We start from the raw sequence: 27,694 nt of genomic DNA, 5'->3' as shown, positions 1-27,694 counted from the left end.
ATGGGAGTCTTCATCATGAAAATAAAAAAAAAAATTGATTTTCTAATTAAGATTTGCTTTAGAAGAAAAAAAGAAAAAATTAAGAAATTTTGATCGGTTCGATTTCTAATATAGAATTGGGAACCGGACTGACTCCTTGGAGAAGCACCCAAAATTTATCAGTTTGAGAATCTCAGGTTGGGGACCAGGATGGACACCCTTAATGCTTGGGTTGGACGGCAACTGTGTTCTCGAGTTCCTTCTACTCTCGAGATAAGCTTTACTCCATAGTCTCGTACTTTTAAGGGTTGACCTCGGCAGTCAAGCAAATAATCATCAGCTCCATACTAGATCCCAGAATGATGAACACATTACTAGCTCCCCGAACTTGTTGGACCAAGGATACTGAGGTGCAAAACCTCCACAAATGACAGCTCTATTGCACACCTTATCAAGAACCTCAGTCTCTACAATGCTCTATTCCAAGGAAAAGAAGTGGAATTGCCAAGTAAAGGATAAAATTTCTTCAAAGAAACACCGTATCTTTGATATGCACGATTGGAAGATTATTCAAAAGATACAGTAGCAGTAAAAGAGTCCAATAATATAGGTAACATTGATTAATATCTCAATCGCAGAAGCAGCACTGTCCGAAAACAAAAATAAACAAAACATCCTATGCTTAATTTCGACAGTTGAAAGCAAGTTCAATCAATTTATTCAAGTATTACAGTGAAAAGACGATGGAAAATAAACGAGCCCTGAAAATAGCATATCCTCGGGAGCAGTTATTGGCAAAAGCAAGAGCGCCCGCATACACGGCGCAACGGAAAGGGAGGCTTATATCTTTGATTGCTTGGCAATTTTGAACCATTCTGTATGGAAAGATCCCTCCATGTCGACCCTTTCATATGTGTGAGCACCGAAATAATCACGTTGAGCCTGGACGAGATTGGCCGGCACTCTTGACCTCCTGTAAGTATCGAAGTAAGCAAGACTGGAGGACATGCCCGGGACGCTGATGCCTGAGTTGATAGCGAGGCAGACCACTCTGCGCCAAGCAGCTTGCCGATCGATGATCTCCTTAGCGAACTCTGGATCGACAAGAAGATTTGCAAGATCTGCGTTCCTGTCGTAGGCTTGCTTAATCCTGTCCAGGAAAATGGCTCGAATAATGCATCCCCCCTTCCAAATCCTAGCCAGCTCACCCAAAGTCAGGTCCCATCCCTTCTCGACACTCTTGGCGCGTATCAAATTCATTCCCTGGGCATAACTGCAAATCTTCGATGCATAGAGAGCCTGCCTCACATCGTCAATCAGTTTCTTCTTATCAACTTCTTGATCTGCCAGAATATCACCAAAACCGCCCGATTTGAATACTTCAGCAGCTTTGACCCTTTCCTCCTTTAACCCACTGAGGAACCGTGAATCTAATGAAGACGCAATTGTGGGAGCTGCGACTGACAAATCAGCAGCTTGTTGAACTGTCCATTTACCTGTTCCCTTCATGCCAGTCTTGTCCAAAACCTTATCAACCAAATATCCCTCACCCTTATCATCCTTAATTCCAAATATATCAGCAGTGATTTCAATCAAAAAGCTCAGAAGCTCCCCCTTGTTCCATTCTGAGAAGACATCTTTCAGCTCCTCGTTTGATAACTTCCCGACAGATCTCAGCACATCATATGCCTCCGAGATGAGCTGCATATCACCATACTCGATACCATTATGAACCATCTTGACGAAATTACCAGATCCACCTTTTCCGATATATGTCACACATGGTCCACTGTCTACTTGAGCTGCCACCTTGACGAGAATATCTTCAATGTACTTGTAGGCATCAAAAGATCCTCCGGGCATCAGAGAGGGTCCATTTCTGGCACCCTCTTCACCACCAGAAACTCCCATCCCAAGGTAGAGCAAACCCAACTCTGCCATAGCCTTCTCTCTCCTCTCAGTATTCTCATACCACTCGTTGCCACCATCAATTATGCAATCACCCTTCTCCATGTGTGCAGAAAGTGTCTTAATGGTTTGATCTACAGGTGCCCCAGCCTTAACAAGCATAATGATGACTCGAGGTTTTTGAACTGAGTTAACAAAAGATTTGGGATCATGGAAGCCATATACGGGGAGGTTTCCTTCCACCTTAGCTCTCTCAACTGTCTCATCAACCTTTGAGGTTGTGCGATTGTAGACAGAGATGGGAAAGCCTTTCTCAGCAATATTGAGAGCTAGGTTTTGGCCCATAACAGCAAGGCCAGCGAGGCCAATTCTGGTGGGTTGCGAAGGGGTGGCCATTTTTTTACTGCATAAAACAAAATAATGTAAGAAAATTTACAGTTAATCTCAAGAGAAAGCTAAGACATAATAACTCATTTCACCAGATCTGCTTCCTGCTCAGATTATAATGGATGAAAGTATAATAGGCCGTGCATGCAAGAAATCATTGGTTGCCATGATGAGAATGGCCACACAAGGGTTGTTTTATGCTTCCTGTATCACCAAGGTAACCAGTCGGTCTGTCATGCAGGTGGAAGTGAATACAAAATGGGATCACTAGCCTCTACTAATAATAAGTCCTTGAGTCCTCCATTAGAACCATTGTTCAAATGGTTCAAATTTAAAAAATGTGAAGAGAAAATCACATTTTAATCTATGCTAATAGAATAAGAAGCATCTTTTACATTTCATGTGGCAAAGCAAAGGTAGGAGTCCTATGATAAAATAAAAAAATAGAATTAGAATGTGTATGTGTATGTGAGTGTGCGTGGACCCAATCTATTGGATGAGTAGATGATTTCAAGAAGCTCTAGCCCGATTAGAACATGCGACTACTTCATGGCAGGTGTGGATGTCAAAGGACTAGGGGGAACTTATGGAGGTCCACCCTACCAGTGCCGAAAGACGAATGTCGTCTGTTGTCCCAGTAGGGTTTTCAAAAAATCAACGTCTTATTTAGACTACAAAGAATCTAGACTAGACATCTCTACCAATCGCAAGTGAAAACACTCATTCTCATCAGACAGGCCTAAAAATCAATGAAGCAAAGAAAGAATATGCGGAATGAAGCAAAGAAAGAGAAGGACGACATAGCAAATCATGAAAATTTTCCGCAGGACAAGAATCAGAAAATCCCCATATTCGTGGCAGAACAGAGAGAAATCAGAGGTACGGAAATCGACACACGCCTCAAATCACAAGCGACGGATCATCATCAAACTCTGTCTAAAAGCTGATCAAATCCCCATAACAGCCAAACCCAGATCACAAATCCTAAACCACGACAGACCTCCTCGGTCCAGCGGCCATCGTCGAAACCAGCTATCAAGAACCCAATTTTACCATCAAGACCGCCAGAATCGACCGACCCAGATAAACAAATCGCAGCACAAACGCCAATCACCCACACGGATCGCTACAAAACCCAAACTTCGAACCCATCAAACCCGAAGAACCAAGCTCGCCACGATCACCGATCTCCCTCTCCCTAAGATCGGATTATAGGGGGCGAAAGGAAAGGGAAGGGAAGAGAGGGCCGAACCTGAGAAATGCCGGTTCGTTCTTGGTCTCGGGGAATCGAGGAGCGGATCGGGGGAGCCGAGTGGACGCAGACCCGCGGGAAAGAAAAGGGGCAAGTCCGAGATCTGGGTTTGGAAGAGGAGGGAGGGGAGAAAGGTAGGAGTTGAAATTCGGGAGGGCAAGAAATGGTGGCGGCCAACAGCTCCCAACTACTCCCAACGCAATGACACGAACTGGGGACACGAACAGGAACGCGAGTACGAGCACGGAGGCGACCCTTTCGGCGGGGGCATAAAAGAAGACGATCGCGGATGCGGGCAAGTCAAATTTGGTCACCACCTTCCGGTAGGTACGCGCCTCCGCAGAAGAAAAAAAGGAGCAAATAGAATAGAATAAAAAATAAATTAAAGAGAGACCACCGCCTGCAGTGGCCGCGACGGCTAAGGCTTGGTACCCCATCCATAGGGAAAGGGTTCGAGACTCCGCATCCGCGTTACTTTCTGCAAAATGCGCGATTCACATGCATGGGGTGGGTTTGTGGTGATAGCAATCCATCGCGTTAAGCACAAAGGTTTCTTAGTCACCAAAAAAAAATAATAATAAATAAATAAAAAGGAGAGAGAGAGATTGGTGGTGGGATTTTTTTTTTTTTTTAACAGATGGTGGTGGGATTTGGGGATGGGATATTCTCGTGCTGAAAAACCACCAACCCGCCGTCGTAAAAATAATAATAAATGCACCGCGAAACGTGCGTGTAAAAGGTTAACAGGGGTCAACATATTTCCTAGGTAAATTTTGAGAATCGAATTGGTGAGAACGTTCACGCTCTCGAGATATATAGGATGAATTTCAAATTTTAAAACATGAAGAATATATTTTTTTTTTTTTTGAACAGATGGTCGCTCCTAAGATTTAAAGCAATTTCAAAATTAGAAATTGCTTTGATGGGATGGAATTTCAGTGTTGAGTAAATTGGAATTACTCCAATTTAAAAATTTAGTAGAATTTGCCTAGACAAGTAAAATGTGTTTTCTATTCTATTTTTAAAAATAATTTGATTATATATGGATCTTTTTTATTCTATTCCCGAAAATAATTTTTAGGCATTTTAAAGTATTTGGTAATTATTCATAATTTCTATTTTTGAAATAAAATTACGTTTAATATCATCCTCAAAATTTATAATTCAAACAATTTTCTTTTAATTTTTAAAATAAGTTTATTACTTTTTTTCTTCGTTTCTTTTTTCTTTTCTCTCTTTTTCTTTAAGCTTTGGTCAGTTGGTGGCCTTGGGATGATTGATGATTAGCTAGACGAGGGCCAACGACCTTGCCGACCCTCGACAAGTTTGCGCCTCGTCACCAAAGCCTCGCACGACCAAGTAAGGCTCACTAGTGGCCGGAGGAGGCCCAGGCAAGGCTCAGCAATGGAAGAAGAAGAGAGAAAAAGTGAAAAAAGAAATTTAGGTTGACTTAATTCTATAATTGTTTTCTTTTCGGGAACAAATAAGCATTTTTTTTAAATTTTTGATTCTATTCTAAATCTATCATCGGAAATAAAAAATTTACCAAATTGATTTTTATTCCAAATCTATTCCTAGAAATTAAAGAATAAAATCAACTACTATTTGGCAAGTTGTTAAACGCAGCAGCCATAACGAAAAATTTAGAAGGTATAGTTATGAGGTGACCTATACAATGAGGATGCTACTTTTGGTCAATTAAGATTATGATTATGGGATGACTATATGATGATATCATTGGTGATTTATATTCGTTTGACTCGACATTTATTTTTTCTCTTAGGTGTTGCCCTGCCCATACTATGTATGGTGGAGAAAGGAGGGTAGGTGAGACGCAGGCGCGGCCAAATATTTAAGACTTTCTTTCTCATTACTTTCCCATTGGCCGGATAATATAGACTTTCTGCATCCACCGTGACAATTTTCCCCTCCTTTTTTAGGTCAAATGGGATTTTTATAAATGAGATGCTGTTGAGACCAGCTCTTTTGCACATTTACTGTAAAGTCCAATTTATGAGAATTTTTAAAGGTATCGATAGGGGCACTCAACCCAAATAAAATGAGAAAAATAAATAATTATTTTATAAAAAAAAAAAAAAAAAAGAAGGACTTTGCTAACATAAGATTACCGCGAAAAACCTCAAAATAATTTTTAATTAATTATTTACTTTTCTGTGGCTCAAGTATTATTGTCACAATGAAATAATAGCATTTATTCAAAAAGAAAGGAACGGAGATGTTTTTCCAAATCGGGCTGCGAGGCGGGCGGGTCCCTGCCGATTAATTGGAGGTAGGTCCTCCCAAAGGTCAAAAGCCAAAGGAAAGTGCAATTTGCCCACGTAAGTGTGACGCCAATGCTTACGTGAGAGAGAACATGACAAGCTTTTGGAGCGGGGCTAAAATCAACGCCGAAGATAGCATGAAACGCACCGTTTTAAGTTGTCTGCACAGACCAAACTACCCTCATTCTCGGGTTTTCCCAGCTTGATGAGGAAAATGACACACGGTCTCTTAGACGTTGGCTCACTGTGCGATGCTCTCATTCTGCTACAGCGGCGTACATAAGTTATGGCAGCTTCCTCCAAGAAGATCGACCTCTTCCAACATCGACATATTGACGTTTGTTATCGCCTCGCTCGAAACTGTCCTGAATAACTGCTTTTGACTGAATTGAAGGAGTCCCTTTTCTTTTCAAGACTGTCGTTCCTACAAACGGTTAAGCCAACCACCTCTTAAAGGAATCTATCTTTGTTATTAGGCTCAGGTTCGAAACCAGGAACCATAGAAAGATGCGCTTACAAAGAGAATGACGTAGCACTCCGGCCCTGAGGCTATTTTGCTAAGTTCCTTAGGATGCGTATGGCAACGTTTTTATTCCGAAGAACTATTTCTTTTCAGGATTTTTTTTTTATTTCTACTCCGGAAACAATTTCTGAGTAAAACCCACCCCATTAGCGGTTGCGTGGTTTGCGCTCAATCCCTCTACCGAAAGGAAGTGAGTTCAAATCTCGGTGGTCGCTTGTGCGACTCATCCGTGGTTCGGGGGAGGTGCGTCTCCTTGGGTCACCCCGAGTTTACGCGCGCCACCTAGCATTTATATGAGCCGTTCCCGGGTCACAAAAAAATAAATAATAATTTCTGAGTAAAATAAGGTATTTGGTAATTATACAAAATTTTTATTCTTGGAATAGAAAAAGAATAGAAATGTGTTTGGTAAAAAATTAATTTTTTTTGTATTTATTTGTTTTTTCTTCTTACTCACGAATTGTTAATCGCCACCCGCTACCGCATGATCTCCGCATGATGGCTACATGACCGTCACACAACCATCAACCCGCCGACCATCGCCGCAGGATTGCCGCCCACAACCCACCAGCCACGAGAGGGGGTGGTGGCCGGTGAGCTATGGGTAGCAATCTTACGGCGGTGGTTGGCGGTGATGGTCGGCAATCATGCGATGGTAGGCAACGGTTGGCGATGACAGCTACTAACAAACGGTGGTAGTCGTTGGCCGGGTGGGCTATGAGCGCGGAACCGTCGTCGGCGGTTGATTGCCAACAATGGCCATGAGGGGCGAGGAGTTGTGGCCGATAGTTGGCGGGCGATCGGCGGTGACCACAATAAGGAAGAAGAACAAAAGAAAATTAGAAAAAAAAAAAACTTATTTCTATAAATTATTCCTAGGAATAAGAAGTTACTTTTTTTTTCTTATTTCTGTTCCAAATCTATTTGCCATACCCACTTTTCTATTTCTTAATAGAAAAATAAGTTGGCGTTACCAAATAATATATATTTTTTTTCGGGAAGCAAAAGAACAGAAATTGGGAGAAATAGAAACATTACCATACATGCCCTTAGAGTTCCTAGACCCTGCTACTGGTAAAGATTCCGCGAATTCCCTGTTGTGTACTGAGATAACTTATAATATGGTTCCAGTAAGTGTTGGAAGCCATGTACGTTTGTCTTCTCTTTCCATCAACAAAACTTGGTGAGGCTTGATTACTGAATTCTGAGTGGGCTGGGTCGTCCTGAAAGGTTGACTCAAGCCCAGATCTAAAAGTCGCCCACGGCCCGACTTTCAGGTAGAACAAATAAAGCAAATTGTCGATTATTATGATGAAACACGTTTCATATTATACTGCGCCAATAAATATTTTCATTCTTACCTTATTTTAATATTTCTTCACTAATCAATTAATAAGGAAAATTGTCGATTATTATTTAGCAAGGGAAAAATTCGATGACATCAACTTATAATAATTAATTAAACATATTGTTGTTTTTTTTGCTTTCTCATTCACAAACACGGGTGTGCAATTTAGATCATATGTCTCTACAGATTATCATTATATGCAAACTTTTCTTAATCACAATATGCTCGACCTGAAATTTATGGTGATATTATTTTCAGATTTCAAGACAATGACACCAAGCTTTTCATCACCTATTTTTTAGTTAAATGGGACCATGCACCTCCGTTCCCATCCCGCACCATGTAGTTTCTGGAGGGGCTAGCCATTGAACGAAAAGCACGAGTAAAGCTTACCGGGTCGACCGTAATTTTTACTACGTTTCCGCATGCTTGAACTTTTTGTACGAGTTTTCACAAAAATGTGTATGTGATTTCGATGGAATCTCGACGGCAAGAGTATCTTGGAGGACCACACGGAAACCATGCCTTCTGTGTCCGTATGGAAAGCCGGAGCACGTGATGTCCTTTTCTGCGTGATAGGACAAAGGCCTAAAATCGGAAGACCCTTTTGGATTGCGGGCCTCTGCTTTTAAGTAGCTTAGCCTTCAAGAGAATGTATTGCGATATAACCATGTTCACGAGACTCGCAAAGTACAGAGAATCAGTTTCATTTCCGAACGCATATCTTGGTCCCCCATGCTAAAGAGATCGAGCAATAATTGAAAACATATAGACCTGTCCACGACTCATCAGTCCTCCATCGTCACCAGTCATTCCACGGCCAAAAACTTCACATTCCAGGAAAAAGGACCCACCGAAAAACCAAAAAAACCGCAATGCAATCTTGCCGGCACACTTATTACCATATCCAACGGATGGCCTCTTACATTTTCATGTACGTGGGTACCGTGAAAGCAAGCACAAGAGTCGCTCGACTCCCCCAGATGCCTCGCAGCTTCGCAAAGCATGAATTTGAATCAATGTTTGCAGTAATTTCGCAAAAGAATGATGAACTTCCTTGAGAAAAAATGAGCTAAATGTATATATCTCCCTTGCGATATTCTGTTTTTAGGAATGGCTATTTTCAAGCTGAAATACTAAATATCCATGTCGAACGGTATGGAAAACCCTTAAAAAATTACTTACGAACAAAGAATAAAATGGCTCATAAGCCTTCTCTTTTCAGGTCCATTCTATAAAAAATTAGTGCTGATCGCAATGTTTGACAGGGCTACCTATCAAATTTCTTTTGACAAGCTTCGAATTAGTAACACCAGACATTATAAATGCAAAAGCATTTCTTGGTACATCAAAGCACAGTTCTCGTGTTTCCACGGATCCAACCATCCTAATGACAGGCTTCTCATCATAAAAAAAAAAAATGACAAATCAAACATAATGGTGTCCATGATGAAGCGAGAAACTGAGATCGAGTCAATATGTAAGAACGCCTTAATCAGATAAACAAGTTCAGCAGGTACATTGAGCAATCAAGCTGATTATACTTTGATGGAATTCCTGGGAAAAGAATTTAAAACAAATCTAAAAAAAAAGATTTGACTCCATGATTTAAAGAATGGATCATATCACTGAGCTTTGCTCACAGGGTTACAACTATTGGCTCCAAAACTTTTGAAATGGGCAAATCATAATGAACAAGTATTTTACCTCATGTGATAGGGCATAGTTCTTTCTCAAAGGCCAAAATTGCACATTTGGACGAACTCCATGTCATTGTCGACATACTTGGTCCAGAGGTTTTTATATTGGTTCAAAGCAACATCTAGCCAAGGTTTCATATTTCCACTGTAGTGTATAACTGCCGCATGGTTAATCTCATCCATGCTAATGCTTGGATTATACCCAAGCCCAAGAACATGCCAAGACTTGTCCAATGATTTTGTTGACGAGTAGAAGGTGATCAGGCCAGGTGGAAGGGTGCCTGATTTCCATAATGTCTGATCTCCATTCTGTCAAGAAACGTCATACCAAAACAGTCAATGAATGACTTTAGATGCCACCTTCTAGCATTGGTTAGTAAAAGTATAATGAGAGAGAGAGATTGTGAGCAAATAATTAGGTTCCAGCTTTTGAAAGGACCATGGGTCTTAGCACCACGAGATGATTATAATCTACTCTCAAACAGTGGTTAAACATGCATTCCAATTTTGAGTCACGACAGTGCGTATTAATCCAAAATATTTGGGAGTACACATGCATTGTAACCTGACTCAATTTACACTTACCAAGTTCTGCCAATAGTGGTACTCTTCTGTGCATTTCTCACGCCTCCAGGCATCAAGATCGAATAAGTTCATTCCGTAAGCCCAGGCACAGGCCTTCGGATTAAATCTTTCTTTGATGAGTGGGTGCGAGAAATTCAAGTACTGTGAATAGCGGTGAAAAGACCCAAAGCAGGTCTCGACAGCTCCATTCACCTTCCCCGCCATGTCAATATTCCACAGCCCGGTCAAGTCCTTCTGAACCACAACATCATCATCCAAATACAAAATCTTGTGCAGCTTAGGGTACATCTCCGGCAAATAAAACCGAAGATGGTTCAGCATGGACAACTCGCCAGGGTTCCTTGACTTGACACTGCTGATATCCTTATTAGCATTTTCAGCCTCGTTTGGAAGATCAGGTTTCTGGAGTTTAGCAGACTCCAACTGCCTCAACAACGGTACATACGACGAGTTCAAGAATGAGAAATCTTCCACTGCCTTCACCTCGACATGCGCACCCCCTTGGACAGGCCTCATCCTGAACCACACCTTCATCGCCGCAACAAGCATCCTATTTGTCACAATATGGAAAACATGCTTCCATGGCTCCTCTGCATTCTTCACAACCGAATTCACCACCACCGACACAGCAATCACATTATCAGAAGCTATTGCATAATGATACAAGCTTGGATCTTCAAACTCAGATTCTGGCTCTTCATCTCTGTACTTTTCTGGATGAGCGATCCTCTCCCCCACCAGCCTCATAGCCAAGCAGTGCAAACTCTTCGGTATCGACTTTGCTGCAATCGAACTTGCGATAACCCCATTCTTCTTGGCTTTGATAAGCAGGTCATGAACAGCAAAGATAGTATCCTTTAACTTCTGTATCTTCATCTGATTATCGTAATTCTCCTTCGCCTCTGCAATCATCAACCTTGCGAACTTCACTCTATCTTTAACCTCCTTCTCAAACTGCCTCAACACATCCTCATCCACCGCACCTTCCGGTTCAAACAGGGACGCCCGGTAATTCGGCTTCATCGGGAGATCAGAGAAGTTCTTGGCCAGATCATCAAACATCCTCAATTGCCTAGAAATCTCGAGCTTGAGCTTTCTAGCATACGCAGCATAAGCATTCACGAGCGTAACGTGGTCGTTGGCTTGCTTATAAATCAAATCTACCCTCGTCTTCAGCGGGTCAGAGTTCAGTGCTAAAATTGTGTGGTGTACATATCCTTTCTCGGTAGGCGTCTGCAGAGAAAATGGGACGATTCGCAATAATTTAGAGAACCAAAAAGAAATAAAGGCAAAAAAGAGGATCTTGATGAAGTCCGCTCTCTCGAAGCATGTTCATATCAAGCGTTCCGCTTACAGGATTCAAGAAATTGAGCAATGCACTAATTTAGCCAAATCAATAGAGAAATCAAGTCTTCACGCGGCGCATAAATGAACAAACCAAATCCTGATTCTGCCGATAACTACTAAGTCCCGATTCTCGAGACGCAATCTCTCGCTCCCGGCACCCCCCCCACATTTCCGGCGACGAACGCCAGAATCCGTCCAAATCCTAACCTTGTTCCTAGACATCTTCTGGGAGGCGAGGAGAAGAGGCAGAGAGACTTACGGAATCGTGACGCGAGGAGAAGAGGACGGAGACGGTGGCGAGGAAGAGGAGCGAGAACACGGCGGAGACGAAGATCCTGTAGGAGAAGCTGCTGCGGAGGCCGTTGGGACCCCCGAACGCCGATCCCCCTCGTCCTCCTCTCACCGGGACCGCCATGGGCCGCGAGCTCCCTCGGCTAGCTCCCTTTCTCCCCCGCACGAACAAACAACCGCGCGCCCGCACGCACTCCTTCCCTGTCCCTCTCTCTCTCTCTGTCTCAGCTTCCCTCCGGTTCGATTCGGGCTCCCTCGACCGCGTCGGATCTCGACAATGGCCGCCGGCCTTCAGCCGCTTCCGGCGGAGCTCCGATCGCAACTACTGGCGGAGAAGTGAAGTGAGGGGGAGAGAGAGAGAGAGAGGGGGGGGAGGGAGAGATCTGAGATTTGGGTCGATTGAGGGAGAAGGAAGGATCTGAGAGAGTGTATGGAGAGACCGTACCGCGTCGGTGACGTTATCTTCGGCTACGATGCAATCCTGCGATATCCTGAATTTAAAAAAAAATGAAAACAATAATAATAATAACAAAAGAATAACGGAAAATTCGGTTTTTTTATTTTGCTTAATGGTCGGTTGCGAATTTGCTCGGGCTCATTTTTCGATTTTTGTTGATTTTTTTTTGGCATCATATTGTAGAAATTATACAACCGAGTGCTTTTTCATGTTCTTGAATAAGTCAAAAAAGAGGAAAATGATAATTCCAAGTGATTTATTGTCATAATATGTCGAAATATTTTACTTTATAACTCATTCAGGATGGCTCGGTGCTGTAATTCTTGATTCAATTTCCTTGCCTGGATTGGACACTAACCTATAATGAATTCAAGGGAACTTGCTCTCCCGGATTTTGTTTGGCAGAATTCCTGCGCCAGGGCTGGCACTGGCTTTCGGCTAACATGACGAACCGGTGCGGAACCGGAAGCAAGGATCCCGGCTTGGCGGTCGGTGAAGTTCAAGAGCTGTCTCAGGATTCTCGAAGAAGACGGAGTGAAGCGGTTTTGGACGTGTTGGGATGCGCTGATGGAGAAGAGGAATGGCAACGCAAGATGACGGCGAACAAGAATAGGTTCCGATCTGCTGGGGAAGCCCAAGGGTTGAGGGGACGACGAGCCAGGGGAGGTCGAAGAAGGTCGAAGTCGATGCGCCGCGGATCAGGATCGGATCAAACCAGAACCAGAAGCAGACCAGTCTCTCAATAGGCGCGATTGATGATCGCAGGGCGTTGCCTGCTCGCGAATTATCGATTTTTGGGTGATGGAATGACGCTTATCCTGAAGTAGCATGAGTTTACATTGACGAAGAGAACAGCTAGAGAATACAAAGTGGTCGCTCTTCCTTCACTGAATGATTCGCTCACCTCCTAGGACCCCTCAAGTTCAATGGATAGGAGAAGGATGCTTCTGCTGGTTTAGGACCTGGGAATGTACTCTAATCCTCGCGCGATTGATCTATGCACAAGCCGTTCGTCTACTCGCTACGACATGTCTTTGACCGAGTAACTCGAGAGGCTTGCGAAATTTACACAAGTGTTTCCACCATATGTCATGAGTTCTTTTATTGATAAGGTGATTAGAGGATGCGTAATTGGAGAGTCCATCACCAAGATGTTACTCCTGATTAGGGGTGAGCATAGTTCGGATAAGTGATTCCCACATTAGAATCGAGAACTACTCACTAAAGATCGATTATGAGAAATTAAGGGCCCGTTTGGTAATGATTACTTCGGGAGTAGATTGACGATCGGGCGATTCTTTTTATTTTGTTCAGGAACTCGATTCTAAGCATTTTAAGCCATTTGGTAACTGTCTAAAATTTCTGATTCTGGAATAGAATTGCGTTTGGTACCATGCTCATTAATTATGTTCCAAATCAATTTATTTTAATTTTTAAATAAATTTTTTACTTTTTTCCTTTTCTTTTTCTTTTTTTTTTCTTTTTTTTTCCTTTTTCTTTTCTTTTTTTTCTTTTTCTCATCTTCTTCTTCTTCTTGTGGCCGGTTGCCGGACCGCGACCGCCAGACGAGGGGGCCTGGGCGACCTCACCGGAGCATCGTCGGCCCTCGAGGCCGACCCTTGTCGGCCAAGCCTCGCCGCGACTAGGTGAGGCTCGCCTAGCCTCGCCGAGGCTCGGCCTCGCTAGATCTAGCGAGGCGAGCCCCGTCGGTGGCCGTGCCAACCTCGCCGGGGCCGGCGAGGCTGCTAGGCCACCGGTGGGGCTAGGTGAGCCTCGCCGAGGTTGGGCAAGCCTCGCTTGGCCACCGGTGGGGTTGGGCGTCGCGAGGCTTGCCCAGCCGCCCGCCTCGGCGGGCGGGCTTGCCTCCGACGAGCTCGTCGGACCTCGCCCGGTCTAGTGAGCCTTCGGCGAGCTTGCCAGGACCGGCGGCCAGACGGCGAACGGTGGCGGGCGGTGGCGGACGGCGGTCGCGAGATGGCCGAAGGGAAGAAGAAGAATTCTTGATTTTGATTCTCAAATTCGTTATCGGAACAAGAATCAACTGTTTTTTTGTTCTTGATTCTATTCCCAATCTGTTCTCGGGAACAAATTTGTTTCCGAGAACAAATTTTTTACCAAAAGTGATTCTAGGCCCAAACTAATTCTAGGAACAAAGAATCGAATTTGGCCCTGTTTAGATGGTTACCAAATAGGGCCTAAATTTCTTGGGATGCACCTCAAAGATGGAACTTATTATCCCGGTCCTCTTATTGCTGAGCAATTGCAAAAGTTTCTTAATGAAAATCTCTCTTAGAAGTAGGTCTAGCAATTCCTTAGGTTGATTCAGAAGTATTTTGCTTGGCACAATCAAACAAAGCAATAGTTGATATACTTTGTCTGCCTTAGTCCCTCAAGTGGATCCGAGACCCGCTTGTTGGTTTTATGGATCCACCTGGAAATCGGACTGCTAGTTGGGTTCAGTTCTCGAGTGGGTCTATAGAACTAACCCCCAATCCTTACAAAGTTTGTTCAACCTTATATTCGAGTTGAATTACGAGCCATTTATTTTGATTAAAAATTGAAAACTATAAAACAAAATGAATAGATAACGCTTGTTAGCTAAAAACTTAGTTTATTTGAAAGTCATGGTGTGGTCTTCTTAAAGTTTCCCGACACCGGAAATAAGTGGAGAATTAGATTCCATGTTAAAAGTCCTAACCTCACAAAAATTCAAACATTAATTGCTTGGTTCATATTTTTTCAATGTTAACTTAATTTAATTATGGAATGACTAAGGAAAAACCTAATTTTACTCTTAAAATGAGCCATTGGCTCTTATGAACATCTCCAATTGGTTATCTCCTTCCTTTATGTTTATTTATTTTGTTTTGGTTGATTATTAGAATGAAAAGAAAAGTAAGGGGTTAATCCTATGACACACCCAAGATACAAAATTAGTCAATAATGTCTAATGACTACAAATACACATATATGTACATATATATTTGGTCGAAAACTACAGAATAATTAAGTAATTGAAATATAATTTCTTTTATATATATATATATACTGGTCCGATTCGGTCTAGCCCAGGTGGGTTGGCGGGTGATTTCACACCTAGAACCAAGAATAGGATTGGTACTTACCAGTTCCACTAAATTAGAACTGGGAACCAAATTGGCCCGCATGCAAACTACCAGTTTTGGCCCGATTTGGTTCTAGGCTATTTAGGCGGTTCTTAATTCTTTTGCACACCCCTACTCCTATCATATTCTAGGTCAAGGGATTGCAGCATTGTGCATGGTACGATTTACCGTTCAGGATATCGTTAACTGAACTCTCATAGGCTTCTTGATTGCGTTCTGTTCAAAGAGCGGCCATGCGTGGAGTCGTTTTCCATAATCTCGATAGGTAGGGTTCTGGCATGATGAAGCTCGATCACTCCCTTCACATTGTCTAATTTTGTCCCCGACTCATCACTCGTCTCTATCTTGGATTTGCGGTCTATTATTGCTAAAATGGAAGCAGTAACCCCTTTGGCTTTGGTGGAATCGGCAGTGAAGGAACTTGATTGTGAAATTGCACTGGCTGAAACGGTCAGAGCAAACAAAACCCGCCAAGAAAATGTCTCAGAGCCGTTAACAGAAATCAGTTTCAACAGCAATCGTCTGGCCAAATAGGGAAAAGGCAATCATAATTCTGAGAATTCCCAAGAAAGCACTATGTAGCATTCAAAGAAAATCCGTTGTACCCTGAGGACATCCGAAAATGTTGTTTTGCCATCCTGAACGAGTCGAGCTCCGGCATAGAAACTTGTTGCGTACAGACAGAACAGCAAGAAGATGGACATGCCGAGCCCAATTCTGCTGATCAGTCCTTGTCGAAATATGTCCTCATGGGGCCTTCACATTTCTTCTTGTAAAGCTGCATCATCTTCTCTTCAGCACAGAAACAAGCAACGGTCCTTGTACTTCCAACCGCATCAATAGCTACTTGGCTTGCTTCCTCGTATCATCTACAAACATATAGATTAATACGGTCACGGATAATTGAGATTATTTGCAAGATAACAGAAACCATTGCGGAACCTTTTTATGCCATTGAAGATTACATGGAATGTGAATCAGAAATTTCGAAGATGGCCTTTCTGTTTTTAATTCTTTGAACCTAGGACTCAAAATTATGAATTGGAAATATATAAAGACCTCTCGAACTATTTTATTTAGTGAGCAGTAAAAGCAATGGACACTGTAAAAATGTTTACCTTTGCATCTGCGCTGAATCTCTCATGAACTTCACTTTAGCATATCCATTGACGCCAACTAGAAGGATTAAGACAAGGATGATCAGCGCTAGCTGCCAGCTTGCAGCAAAAGCAATGACCAAATTAGCAACCGCAACGCAATGTTCTGAACAATCTGAACAAATGCATCTCCAACTGGGGCATGCACTAATGCAGCACCTGCTGAGAGCCTTCCCCCAATGGCAGCCCGCTTGAGTGATCAGGTTCATCAAAGCAGCCGACCTCCATGTGGACCAACTTTTTGAAAGACGTTAGTCTGATTCTCTCGATTAACTTACAACCAGCCATGGAGAATAAGTATGTCAGAGCCGAATATGCCACGAATGATGCGATGTCAAGGACCAGAAACAGCAGTGCGCAAAACTTAGAATCCTTTCTAAGTTCATGCGATGGTTCATAGAATGTCTTGATAACACTGGATATAAGTATGCTGAAAATCAGATATGTCATGCCATTAGCAATTGCAGCGACAGTTCCAAATAGCAAGACAGGAACTTTGGTTTGTTGAGATGAGCAAGATGGCGCAGTGAGACCTTTGGCGCTCTTTCTGAGCTTCCAGGAGAAGCAGGGGATTGTGGTCCGGCCACGGTCCCAAAGGAGACTAAGAGCAAGTGGCTGCTGCTATTTTCCCGAAGAATAGATCATTTGGACAACATCCTTTGACTATACTGTCGGTTATATTCAGTGATCTCTGACCTGTTTTGGTCATGTGCTATTTCCTGTAGGTGAACCCGACTAATGGATTGTTTGTACGAGATCCTCTGACTGGACTGTCCGTTATATTCAGTGATCTCTGAACTGTTTTGGGCATCTGGCCCTTGTTCAGATCCCCTGTTCACTTCCTGTGAGCGTAGTAGTTGAGAATATGCACTATTTGGATCTTTGAGCAGTTCAGACTTCAGAGTGTGAACCTGGACCGTTTTAGAGAGGCATCAATAGTCACGATATACTTGTACATACTAGGAATAATAGTTGCTTCGCCAGATTCACGGTTCCATTGTTTAATTCAAGTTGGACTGCGACCTACCTTTCCCCACCATTTTTCCACGATGAACAACGGCGACCATATCTGCATGTGGGCAACAATGCCAGTTGTGCGGTTGCCCATAATCCTGTCTAGGTCCTCTTGGACAATCCTCCTGGATTCCATGTCGAGTGCACTTGTGGCTTCATCCAGGAGCAAAATACGAGGATCTTTAAGAATCGCTCTTGCTATGGCTACTCCTTGCTTCTGCCCACCAAACAACTGAGTCCCATGTTCACCAATCATAGCGTGCAACCCCTAAATGTCAATAGTCCAAAATCATGAAGTGGTAAGATCGAGAAGGCGAGAAAAAGATTATTATAGTCTGGCCAGAGATAAGAAAAAGCTGATTCATCGATCTTGGAGTAGCATAATCTTTAAACCTGCGGCAACTCCGCTCGAACTGTTTTAAACCTGTGAGTCGGCTTCCCCATTGCAACATCTTGTAATAGGACTTTCCTAAAGGTGAGAGATAAAGAAAGTGCCTGCTGTCAGGAGCTCTTTCATTCTTGGACTTGAATCATGTCGTCGTGGTCGTCGTCAACACCATCATTTGCTGAATCAAAGGTTTTTTTTCAAACTTCTAATTTTTCCAAATTTGTCTTTAACCCCCGTGTAAGATATTTATCTCCATGACTTGTTAGATGTTAATTCAAAAATTATTTTTCATTTTTTCCTTTTTCTAGACTGCACATGAATGAACACAATGATATGAAATATTATGGAAAAGGATTCTCTTGGTTGATTGCTATTTTCAAATTATTGCTATGATATTGCGCTTTAGCCACTTGGAGGAGAGTCGTAAGACTTGTTAATCTATGATTCATTGAATTGTGCTTTGATTAAAGATCTGTTGTCTCAGAACTCGAGAGGACACACACATCTTCATTTTCTCAGCGCTTATATTTGGACCTATCCATGCCTCTCAATAGCTTACAGGCACAGTAAATATCAGAAGGTCTTTGTCGAATGGGATTTAACTAATCCCATCTAATCCCTGTCGAGGTCGGCGATTTTGAAGCACTATTGCTTGATTAAACAAATAGAGTCAATGCTTCATCATTCCAAGGACTAAGGTTCCAATTCTCCACTTGGCACTCTGTAGAGTTGAACATACTTTTTTATTTAATACGACAGTCACACCCACGATTAGATTACACGAAACTAAATGTCTCGCGCGTGAATTACTAAGAAAAATAGTAAAAACCACATTCATGCAAACTCAGAACACGCTTCAACAGCTGATTTCTCAACAGCATCTCATTGGAAATGATTCCCACTAGAAACTAACGTCCACATAAAGAACTCAAACGCCTTCAACACTCAGAACTCCCAATCTGGCAACCCAGGCTTCTTAGGAGGCATAACGCGGTGAATTGGGAACTGCATGCTCCTCTGCAACGTGGGGAGTTTGCTTGGGGGGTGTACCAAGTTCCCAATATTGCAACCCGGGCTTCTTTAAGGGGTGTAACGAGGTCTGAATTAGGAGGTGCAGGCTCCTCTGCTGGACCGCTAGGCTTCTTGGGGTGGAGAATCCAAATACCTCGACAGCATGACTTGTAGTCCACTCGGGGCTGAGAGAAGGTTGGACACTAGAAGGCTTTACTTCACCGGTATTGAGAGCTTCGGATGGGTTAGGCGATATGCAAAAAGGACGCTGACGATGACAACGTGGAGGGAATGGACAGAAACTTCCCACGTCTAAGAGGAAGGAAAAACTTCAGTCGCAATGTAAGAGATGGCACGGCAGTAACGAATCAAGAAAGAGAGCCAGCAAAATGAAGTGACTTGATACCTGTACCACCGATGGAGTACAAGGCGCTTGCTATGAAGATGATCGTGAAGTAATGGCTCACCATGATTATCAAAGGGCAACAAACAATAGAGATTCACAAGGTGCTTGTTGTGGGTAATTGAGAGCGACGATTTCGCTGCTTAAATAGAGGATTTCTCAATGCTCTAAGCAAAGATTTTTTGGCTTGCAACTAGAGAGTTCTTTACTAATGTACTTCTATTCTTCAGCAAGGAATCATAGGACCCGACACTTTCATTTGGTATGCATGTACATTTCAGTCTGTCTAGAATTCGGCAATGTTTTGGACTCACATTCTAATTAAGTAGGACAAATTCACATTCAAGTCATGCTTAATCTTCTTTTCTTGTATTCAAGGGCAAATAATGGTTGGATGAGTTTATCTCAATGGTGTCTATGTCTCATAAGAAAAAGAAACATGTGAAGAATAAGGTAATTTTGCACATAAACCAACTCACACATCCATATTCAGAATTCTTGATGAGGCTAGAGGTAACATGCATTTAGGAGTGTGACAAAAGTAGCCAAGCATTGCTTAATATTACAGATGATGATTGGTACATTTTGTAACATGTAGAATTAATCGAATGGAATTTTACGTCAAGGCAACTGGAACTCTCTACAGAAAATGGAGCCTAGCCATGTGATAAGTAATTTGTGTAGGGCATTCTACTGGAGAGGGCATTTGTTTTTCATGAAGAACACGGCAAAGCCAATTTGTGCTTGCCGTCATATGTATGCACTATGCAGAAGCAAGAACAAGAATAAATAGCAATAAAACTCGTGACCTGTTTACTTCCTTTTCTTCATTAAATCTAAAGTTGGAGAAGAAAACACGGGACGGGCATTGCTCGAAGACTGAATGGCAGCTTAAACTATTTATTAACCTTGGATGCAGTAGCAATAGACTAGCGTGCATCTAGTTAGTTTAATTCCGAGTCATCAATTGTATTGTTTGCTGAGATCAAAGAGATAAATTGCTCAAATCTCGGATTGCTACCAATATGTCACGGTCGGTAGGTGGTTGTCTGCAATTGTACCTATTGAGTTGATTCATATTTTTGGCGGTTATGCATATCATTTTGCGGGAGTGAGTTGGACGCTTTGTATTCATCTTTACATTCTATATCTGCCCGGCTACGAAGGTACACTCGACCAATACTGAAAGAGCATACATCGAGGAAGAAGTCTCTCATTCAAGACAACCAGATCTTTGGACTGAAATCCTCCCTCAAGAAACTTTCCCTTGTCAAAGCAACAACTCGAAGAAGGTCAAACTCGTCGAAGAAGCAATAAGCAGCAAGGAGAAGCAGTAGCGCTTGTTCTCTGCTAGAATTTCTTGGAAGCGTCCCAGTGACCCGCATGACAAGTCGAAATCTCGAAGGGAGAGATGCCTCTCATTTTGCTCTGTAAGTGTTTGCATGGCCTATGCCACAAGCCACTAGATAAGCGCAGTTAACTGTAGATGAATCTTTCATGAGATATGAAATTTATATTTTTAGCGAGGTCTAAGCATGACCCATCTATCTTTTGAGCAATTTGATTTTCCCTAATAGAACTAATCTAGACAATAGTGCCCGATGGAAAGCAATGATCATGCTCTTTCTCCTTTGCCCTGTTCCTTACTGCATTCTTCTCTGAACTTGCACTTTCCATTCAAATTGATTGTCCTTGGGATTTTGCAAATAAAGAAATCCCCCCAGGGCTTAAATGCTTGAACGATGCAGTCGACTAAGTGCGGCTGAATAAGTCATATTTGCTTCCCACATGTGCCAACATAAAAGCGGAAGCAGGATTTTTAGGGGCAAAATCCAGGCACTAACAAGGGTAGATAGATAAGACATCCATTACACTGCCAAAAAAAGAAAGAAGGGTCGATATTCATATTTGCTTGTGCTTCAAGAATCATTACCACAACTCTCTCTCTCTCTCCCGCCAACCCAACCCCCCCCTTCCCCGTGCCCCCTCTATGCATGTTTATTGTAAATAGTGGCAATTGCTCTCAGCGGCGAACCAGATCGAATAAATGAAATAATCTCAAGGGTTGCTTGCTATGTTACATCGTAAGTGACTTGATTTGTTATTGGATCCAACACATTGAATCCCCCTTGCATCTTCTATTCCACAACCACTAGCTTCGTCTATTTCGCATCCCGGACAGTTTTGCTCCCCATTATGTACATTGCCTGGGCGTGTCATGTTGACGAACATAGATGGGGTACGGCTTCTGCATCTGCATCGTCTGGAAGAAAACCAACTTATCTTCTTCTGCTGGCACCCAACTATCACAGCAACAGAGACGACTATGAAGCAGAGGGATATGAATGTCTGAAGCCAGTGATTTTTATGTGAGTTATTCAGATCATGTCACAGGAACGTGGTTACGTAGAGTTATGCCAAAGAAGCGAACCCTTTCGCTTATAAGAAACAGCAGGCAATCACAGGCGGCCCATATATGTTAAGCTGACATTCAACTCCAGGATCTTCTTGAGCAGTCAGTCTAAGACGGTCGGTGATCCATAAATCATGTTGGAATTTGGTCATGCAGGAATGAGTTAAAGTATTGTTTTAAAGCATGAAAAGGTCATTGAACCTCAGGTTGTAGCGTGGATCTACTGGTCCGAGGCTTTGATCTGTCAGGTGATCGAAGAGTTGAAAAAATGAAGTGCAGTTTCGCCCTAGCCACAAAAGGTTTTGTGTCCATCTCTCATTTTAGTACTCCGCATCTGCCTCTTGATCATCTCTCTGTAATTTTTCTTCTGGTATCATTTATGTCAAGTATATTTGTGGCAGTATGAGCAAGCTACAACTTATACCTTTGTTTTCCGGCTCCTTATATCTACCCCAATCGAATCCGAAGATACTCATGTGAAGGGAGCTATGTTGCTCACCAGATTTTGAGAGTTTACAATCACAATTGCATCTCTGGTCCTCTCTGTCTTAAGGAGGATGAACTCCTAGAGAATACAACAGTAGAAGATATATGCAATTTGATAGGAGAAATCCTTGCTTGAGCCTGACTGTTGAGCAATTTTAACGATTAGCTGGCTCAGATTTTAATGCTGTACCACGAATTATAACAACCAAAGCTTATTTATGCTGATTTGAACACAACAACATGATGGTTGATTGGGTCATGGAGACACGAGGATATAGCTTAATTTGCTTTAGGATGCTTTATAATTACAAGAAACTGCAGGTGCTCGTGGACTATGATAAGAGATAAGGCAGAATACAGCCATGATATGGAAGGATACGTATATACACTATCTGCTGAGGTAAATCCCCAAGGTATTGCAGATGTAGTATGGATTCCTGGAAAATAAAATATCAGGATGCCGGTGGTTCAGGAGCAGTTGCCAATAGCCTCGACAGTTTGTGTGTTACGGCACTTTGTGCAGGAACCACAACAAAAAACGCACTTAGGTGAAAACCCGTTATGAAGGTGGAGTCGGTCTCTTGAGGGGCCACAAAGAAGCCCCCCATGACGGGCGGAGGCGATTCTGGACCACATTTTGATGGAAAAGAAGGGATGAAATCAGCACGGCACCTGAATAAAGTTAAGGAATAGTTCTCTCTTTTGGGGAGAAGGAGATAGATAAATTAGTGGAGAGCACTTTCATATGTTTTTCTTTATATGGTCGCTGTTTGTTTTCTGTGTTGTGTGTGTGCGTGTGTATCAAACAAAGAATGACAATACCCACCCCCACCACCTCTTTGAGACCTCTCTATGTCATGTCCTAAGAAGCCCACTAATTTTTTTTTTTCCTCCCTCTGTTTCCTGTACGCACCCGACACCAATTACTTGGTCCCTCTCTTTTCTCTTTCAATAATGCATCTTGTCTTGTATGCATCAGACGATGTGAACATCGTTCGTTCATTCCTCCTTTTATCAAGCTTCCCGATCTAGGTTCCGGGTGACTCTCTGAGTACGGTATGATGCGCTAGGATTGTTTCTGGAAGAAGGGCTAAATCTCGAAGCCTCTTGTAGGGTTCCTTCCAGGAATTCTTGCAGTGACTATGTTATGGCTCTGAATGACATTTAGGAATCTGGTTTAGTTCAGACAACCCACCTAGGATCTAATAATGCTACTGCGGGATTGATAAGAATGGTCGACGAAATTCTCGGAACATGTTATTGACAATTAATTTAGTCTCATACATGCACTCAAAGATGGGGGGTAAAAGAGCTGGCCCACTTCCTAAAAACACCAGGGAAAATCCACTTGGGGGGTAGAAGAAAAAAAATGAAACGAGGCCATTTCCGGCTTTAAAACTAGCCTAAGGAATCCACAGAACTGGTGACAGTCTAGTCGGAGGATGGAGTTCCAAGATTGCAAGGAACATCTTCCAGGTCCCTCAGAGTCGAATAAGTGTTATTCAGTTGCATTTCAGTAATCGTTTGGCGAAGCCCGCAGGTCTCCTCCTTGAGCTGGGCATTCTCCTGAAGGACCTTGTCCTTGATCTCTGAGGCATGGTTCAGCTTGTCCATGAGCTGGTGGTTCTCGTTGCGCAGCCAGACAACCTGTGACCAGAGCTCGTCCAGGTGCCGCTGCTTCCTCATCCGGGACCGGCGGGCCGACTCCCGATTGGATATCATCCTCCTCTGCTTCCGCTCATTGATCAGCATCAGCTGCTGCTCATCCGCCTCATCGGACGTTGAGGGGTTGCTGCTGAAGGAAGGCGAGGGCGCTCCGAGCTCCTGGATCTGAGATGGGAATTGGCCATTGTAGAATGTAGGAGATGGGGTGTTGTAGTGATTGTACGTGTTGGGTTGATCATGGATCATGCTCAAATGAACTGGGAATTGGGATGCGTTTGAGGATATGATGTAATGGAGTCCTGAAACCTCACCAGGCTCCATTTTTTTTTGCACCAGTGAATTTGATTGCTTGCAAATTTTTGAGAGGAGGTGGAATAGTTTAGTTTGTGAGTTTCTCTGAGAGAGAGAGAGAGAGAGAGAGAAAGAGAGAGAGGGAGGGAGGGAGGGAGAGAGGGAGGGAGAGAGACGAGGAGAGTGAGTGAGGAGGAGGGTATGTGGAGGAGGAAGGGGGGGGGTTTTTATAGCCTGAGAAAAGGCTTCAACAGACCCCACTGCTTGTGAAAGAAACAAAATCAAGTTTGATTGTTGCAGAGGTTTAATGAACCCTAGGCCATTTGATTATGAAAAAGTTTACATTGATCTACCAATTTTGTGTTTGGCACATGAATTTTTCCTAAGGGGTTTCAGGTTGTGTCCATTCGAGTACCTTATTTTAGTTCGGGTTTAGTTCTTAACAAGGACCCTTTTGATCTGTGATCAGCACGAACGGCATCGAGTTCGTCTCGCACAGGATTCGTATCACTTCAAATAACAGTCTAGTGTGCATATATCAGGGAGTCCATGTATAGAAGAAGATATGCTTCTTCTCGAGGTCATGCCCTTGCATACAGATCACAATAATTATGAGATGGGGACAAGGCCATTGTGCGTTTGTGAATAATTATTTTTTTCGGACAAAATGTGCTTACATCAGAGAGAGAGAGAGAGAGAATGGCTTTCTGCGGAAATTAATCATGTTGTGCGTGGTGTTATTATCTGAATGGAGAAATATGACATGGCCAAAAGAGGGTAATAAATAGTGACAGCCATAATAATGATGATAATAAAAAGGAGAGGAATGGATTTTTGGAGAAGTCAATCTCAGAAAGAAGTGGATGGTTTTACTTAACCGTTCTTAAGCCAATAAAGCACTGTGACGTATGGAATAGGATGTGTAAAGAGGTTGAAAAGGTGACCGATTTTACTATATCTGCAGAAAGATTATGTGTTCTAATGACTCAATAAACCACTTCAGTTGATAACACATCATGAGTAGAGTAAATATAAGCAAGTGCAGGTGTTGTTCGTCCAAATCACGGCAAACACATGTCCTGAAATTTTCCTGTCAGATGAAAGTTGACACGAGTTTAACTGGTCAGGAATGACAGCGGCGACTGTAACTAACAAGAACTCAAGAAGCAAAAGGCTGAGCGCAGGAGAGTTGTGGTGTACTATTGAAACATTAATCACGGACCAAAATTTCAGATGGCCTGTAGAAATCATTGGATTTCAGAATTATGGGTGCTTTCTCTGATCAAGTTTTCTGCAGAAATAGCCAAATTAGATGACTCAGAAGTGCACTAGGTGCGATATACTTAGACTACGACCACTGAATCATAACATGTTACCAATAAACTAAAAGTTCTTAATCTGCAGGTACTGAATATGTCATTAGAAGCATAAACTATCTAGTTACTCTTTGAGTTCAGCAGAGTTTGGTTTTCTTGGGACTCTGGGTTTACTCTGTATCATTATTTTCTCATTCTGGTCAATTCCTCCCTGCCCATGAACATGGGTAAGGTTTTGCAGGACCACCTGATTTCGTGCTACTCCGTCCATTTGGCATGTCTATATTGCCGACACAAAAATCAGCCATTTCTAACCAGTATAATTACACTAGCAGAGTTGTGAAAATGGGCATATCTGTAATCTTTCTAGGCTTTCCATTTCTAGAATGTACTGGCAAATGCACCACCCCGCTTCATCAATATCAAGTAGCTTTTTCCTGCGATGGATAGGAGTTGCTTATCAATCTTGCAGAAACCCTAGACATATAATTGATATTGATGACCGAAGCAACCACTCTTTCAAGATACATATATCCATGGATGATGTAGAGAGAGAGAGAGAGAGAGAGAGAGAGAGAGAGAGAGAGAGAGAGTACCCAAATATAAACTAATCCTATAAAACCAGATCAGATATGAGAACTCAAAAGCAGATAAAAGGAGGGAGAAAAGCTGGCAATCAACTAGTGGGGGCTAAGATGGAGTGTCCAAGTTGCTGCATTTTGATTTTAATTTTACTTGTAAGGACAATGGTTTCTCTTGGCCACTCATTGCTTAGCATAAAAAGGTTACTGCATTTGTTTAAACCCAGAATGATGCCATGAATCGGCTGACCTCAATAGGACAAACCGAAGTACAAGCAGTGCAATTGAATTTGGCAGGAAAAGGATGAAGATGATGTGCTAAGCTTAATATAATGCTTCAACCAAAATACCCAAAAAGAAGCTACAGTTAATGGAAGATAGATAACCAGTTTGGCTGAGATCCATATGGATGCTCATTAACTGAAAAGCTTTTAGCTTGCGAATCTAACACGGCTCTAGAGTCCGATAATGCATCTTCTTTATAATGTTAGAAATATATTTGGCACATAGTTCCTGTTTGTCTTATTCTCCGTTCGCAATTTCTATGTGAAATTTTTTTGTCCAATGTGCACGTGAGATGGGATGTCAAATTGTTTTCCACATGGGGCTTACCCCGGTCATATGCACAATAGGAACTAAAACAGCCACATGCGCTGTTGATGCACCAACATATTGATCCTCCAGATGAATTTCTGAAAAGGAAGAATAGCATGGGGGCCCTAGAACTAAATATGAGGTGCCAAATATTTCTAACCAACCCCATTTCCCGTGGTGTGAGAATATGTGCTGTGAATTTGGGTCTGATGTCTGAGTGTAGCATGATCACTTACCTCTGGTCTAATTATTGCCTCGAACATGGAGAAGATTGATCTCCCGGTCTATTCATTTTGGATTTTGACTATTTGGGCACTTGATGCACTCAACAGTGAATGAGAAATCTAGTGAAATGGGGTGATGGATTGGGGTGGAAAATGGTGGTGTCAATGTACTTTGAAATGCAATCTTTCCATCACATGTGAAGTGAGTAGAACCACTCGTGTTGAATTTGCCAATATTGATTTAAAAAGTTAATATACCGAATAGTACGATAGACCATGAGTCAGTATTAAGAGAAATAGGTCATGTACAACGTCCCAATGAGCCAATTAATTGTGTGAATCAATCTTAAATACAATAAACGAGACATGGATTAGATAAAGAAAAATGCCGTGTAAATGTACTACGAAATGCAATCCTTCCACTGTGTGTAAAGCTATAAAATGTGTCAAATAAACAACGCATGTATAGGAAGATTTGTTTAAAATTTATTATATCAATTGATATGATTGAGACATGTGGATATTAAAGTAAGCGGATTTAGAAAGAACCAGCTACGTCACTTATTAGAGATTTGTACCGTAGTCTAAGTACACCTAATCTCTCTCTGGAAAACAATGCTTTAAAATACTCTCTCTCTCTCTCTCTCTCCCTTTCTCCCTTTGTGGAAGGAATATAGTCAACAAAATTATGAGACAGATGCAGACCAGGCTTTCATTTCTTGTCTACCGATTGCTCTCGCCCTTTGCTCCTCCCTTCTTTTTTCCCCCCCTTTTTTCTCTTGACTGGGAGCTATTCTTTTCCTTCTCGTCTCCGTTCGCTTTCTTCTTTCTTTCACCTTTGAATTCGCTTTGCTTTATCTGTCTTTTTGTGAAGGGGGCGTGGGATGTGGGATGACTCATACTTGCCTTTGTCAAAGGACATTTATGCTTAGCAAAGCGTAAACTATATAAACTGCTTGGATGGGAT

The 27,694-nt window shown here is 42.4% G+C and overlaps 3 protein-coding genes, 1 long non-coding RNA gene and 1 pseudogene across 4 annotated transcripts; 1 reads left to right on the top strand and 4 right to left on the bottom strand.

Annotated features, from left to right (window-relative positions):
- Window positions 1-548: 548 nt before the first annotated feature.
- LOC104419470 (6-phosphogluconate dehydrogenase, decarboxylating 1) lies at window positions 549-3,795 on the bottom strand. The gene is made up of 2 exons (XM_010031143.3): window positions 3,527-3,795; window positions 549-2,290 (listed from the first exon to the last, which is right to left on the bottom strand). Exon 2 carries the CDS (start codon window positions 2,281-2,283, stop codon window positions 820-822), a length of 1,464 nt encoding a protein of 487 aa, XP_010029445.2. The 5' UTR covers window positions 2,284-2,290; window positions 3,527-3,795; the 3' UTR covers window positions 549-819.
- Window positions 3,796-9,129: 5,334 nt separating this feature from the next.
- On the bottom strand, window positions 9,130-11,989 carry LOC104419469 (probable galacturonosyltransferase 9). Its single transcript, XM_010031142.3, has 3 exons — window positions 11,571-11,989; window positions 9,965-11,197; window positions 9,130-9,688 (listed from the first exon to the last, which is right to left on the bottom strand). Exons 1-3 carry the CDS (start codon window positions 11,724-11,726, stop codon window positions 9,413-9,415), a joined length of 1,665 nt encoding a protein of 554 aa, XP_010029444.1. The 5' UTR covers window positions 11,727-11,989; the 3' UTR covers window positions 9,130-9,412.
- Window positions 11,990-15,378: 3,389 nt separating this feature from the next.
- On the bottom strand, window positions 15,379-17,611 carry LOC104420706 (annotated as a pseudogene).
- Window positions 17,612-19,343: 1,732 nt separating this feature from the next.
- Window positions 19,344-20,702, top strand: LOC120288295. Its single transcript, XR_005546632.1, has 2 exons — window positions 19,344-19,419; window positions 20,324-20,702. It is a non-coding gene; the product is annotated as an uncharacterized LOC120288295 (long non-coding RNA).
- A 2,586-nt stretch (window positions 20,703-23,288) lies between these two features.
- LOC104419468 (basic leucine zipper 43) lies at window positions 23,289-24,194 on the bottom strand. The gene has a single exon (XM_010031140.3). The coding sequence runs from the start codon at window positions 24,040-24,042 to the stop codon at window positions 23,488-23,490; it is 555 nt and encodes a 184-aa protein (XP_010029442.1). The 5' UTR covers window positions 24,043-24,194; the 3' UTR covers window positions 23,289-23,487.
- Between the last annotated feature and the right edge of the window lie 3,500 nt (window positions 24,195-27,694).

The sequence above is a fragment of the Eucalyptus grandis genome, chromosome 9, assembly GCF_016545825.1.
Source record: "Eucalyptus grandis isolate ANBG69807.140 chromosome 9, ASM1654582v1, whole genome shotgun sequence".
NCBI classification, from domain to species: domain Eukaryota; kingdom Viridiplantae; phylum Streptophyta; class Magnoliopsida; order Myrtales; family Myrtaceae; genus Eucalyptus; species Eucalyptus grandis.
The sequence above is the reverse complement of the archived record's forward strand: the minus strand, read 5'-3'. Positions and strand labels throughout refer to the sequence as shown.

Excerpts from the sequence above, each read along its gene's own strand:
- LOC104419470 (XM_010031143.3), bottom strand. The coding sequence starts at position 2,283 with ATGGCCACCCCTTCGCAACCCACCAGAATTGGCCTCGCTGGCCTTGCT.
- LOC104419469 (XM_010031142.3), bottom strand. The coding sequence starts at position 11,726 with ATGGCGGTCCCGGTGAGAGGAGGACGAGGGGGATCGGCGTTCGGGGGT. Across the intron at positions 11,198-11,570 it reads TCTCCTCGCGTCACGATTCC|ACGCCTACCGAGAAAGGATA; the intron begins GTAAGTCTCTCT and ends TTTTCTCTGCAG. Across the intron at positions 9,689-9,964 it reads ACCACTATTGGCAGAACTTG|AATGGAGATCAGACATTATG; the intron begins GTAAGTGTAAAT and ends GTTTCTTGACAG.
- LOC104419468 (XM_010031140.3), bottom strand. The coding sequence starts at position 24,042 with ATGGAGCCTGGTGAGGTTTCAGGACTCCATTACATCATATCCTCAAAC.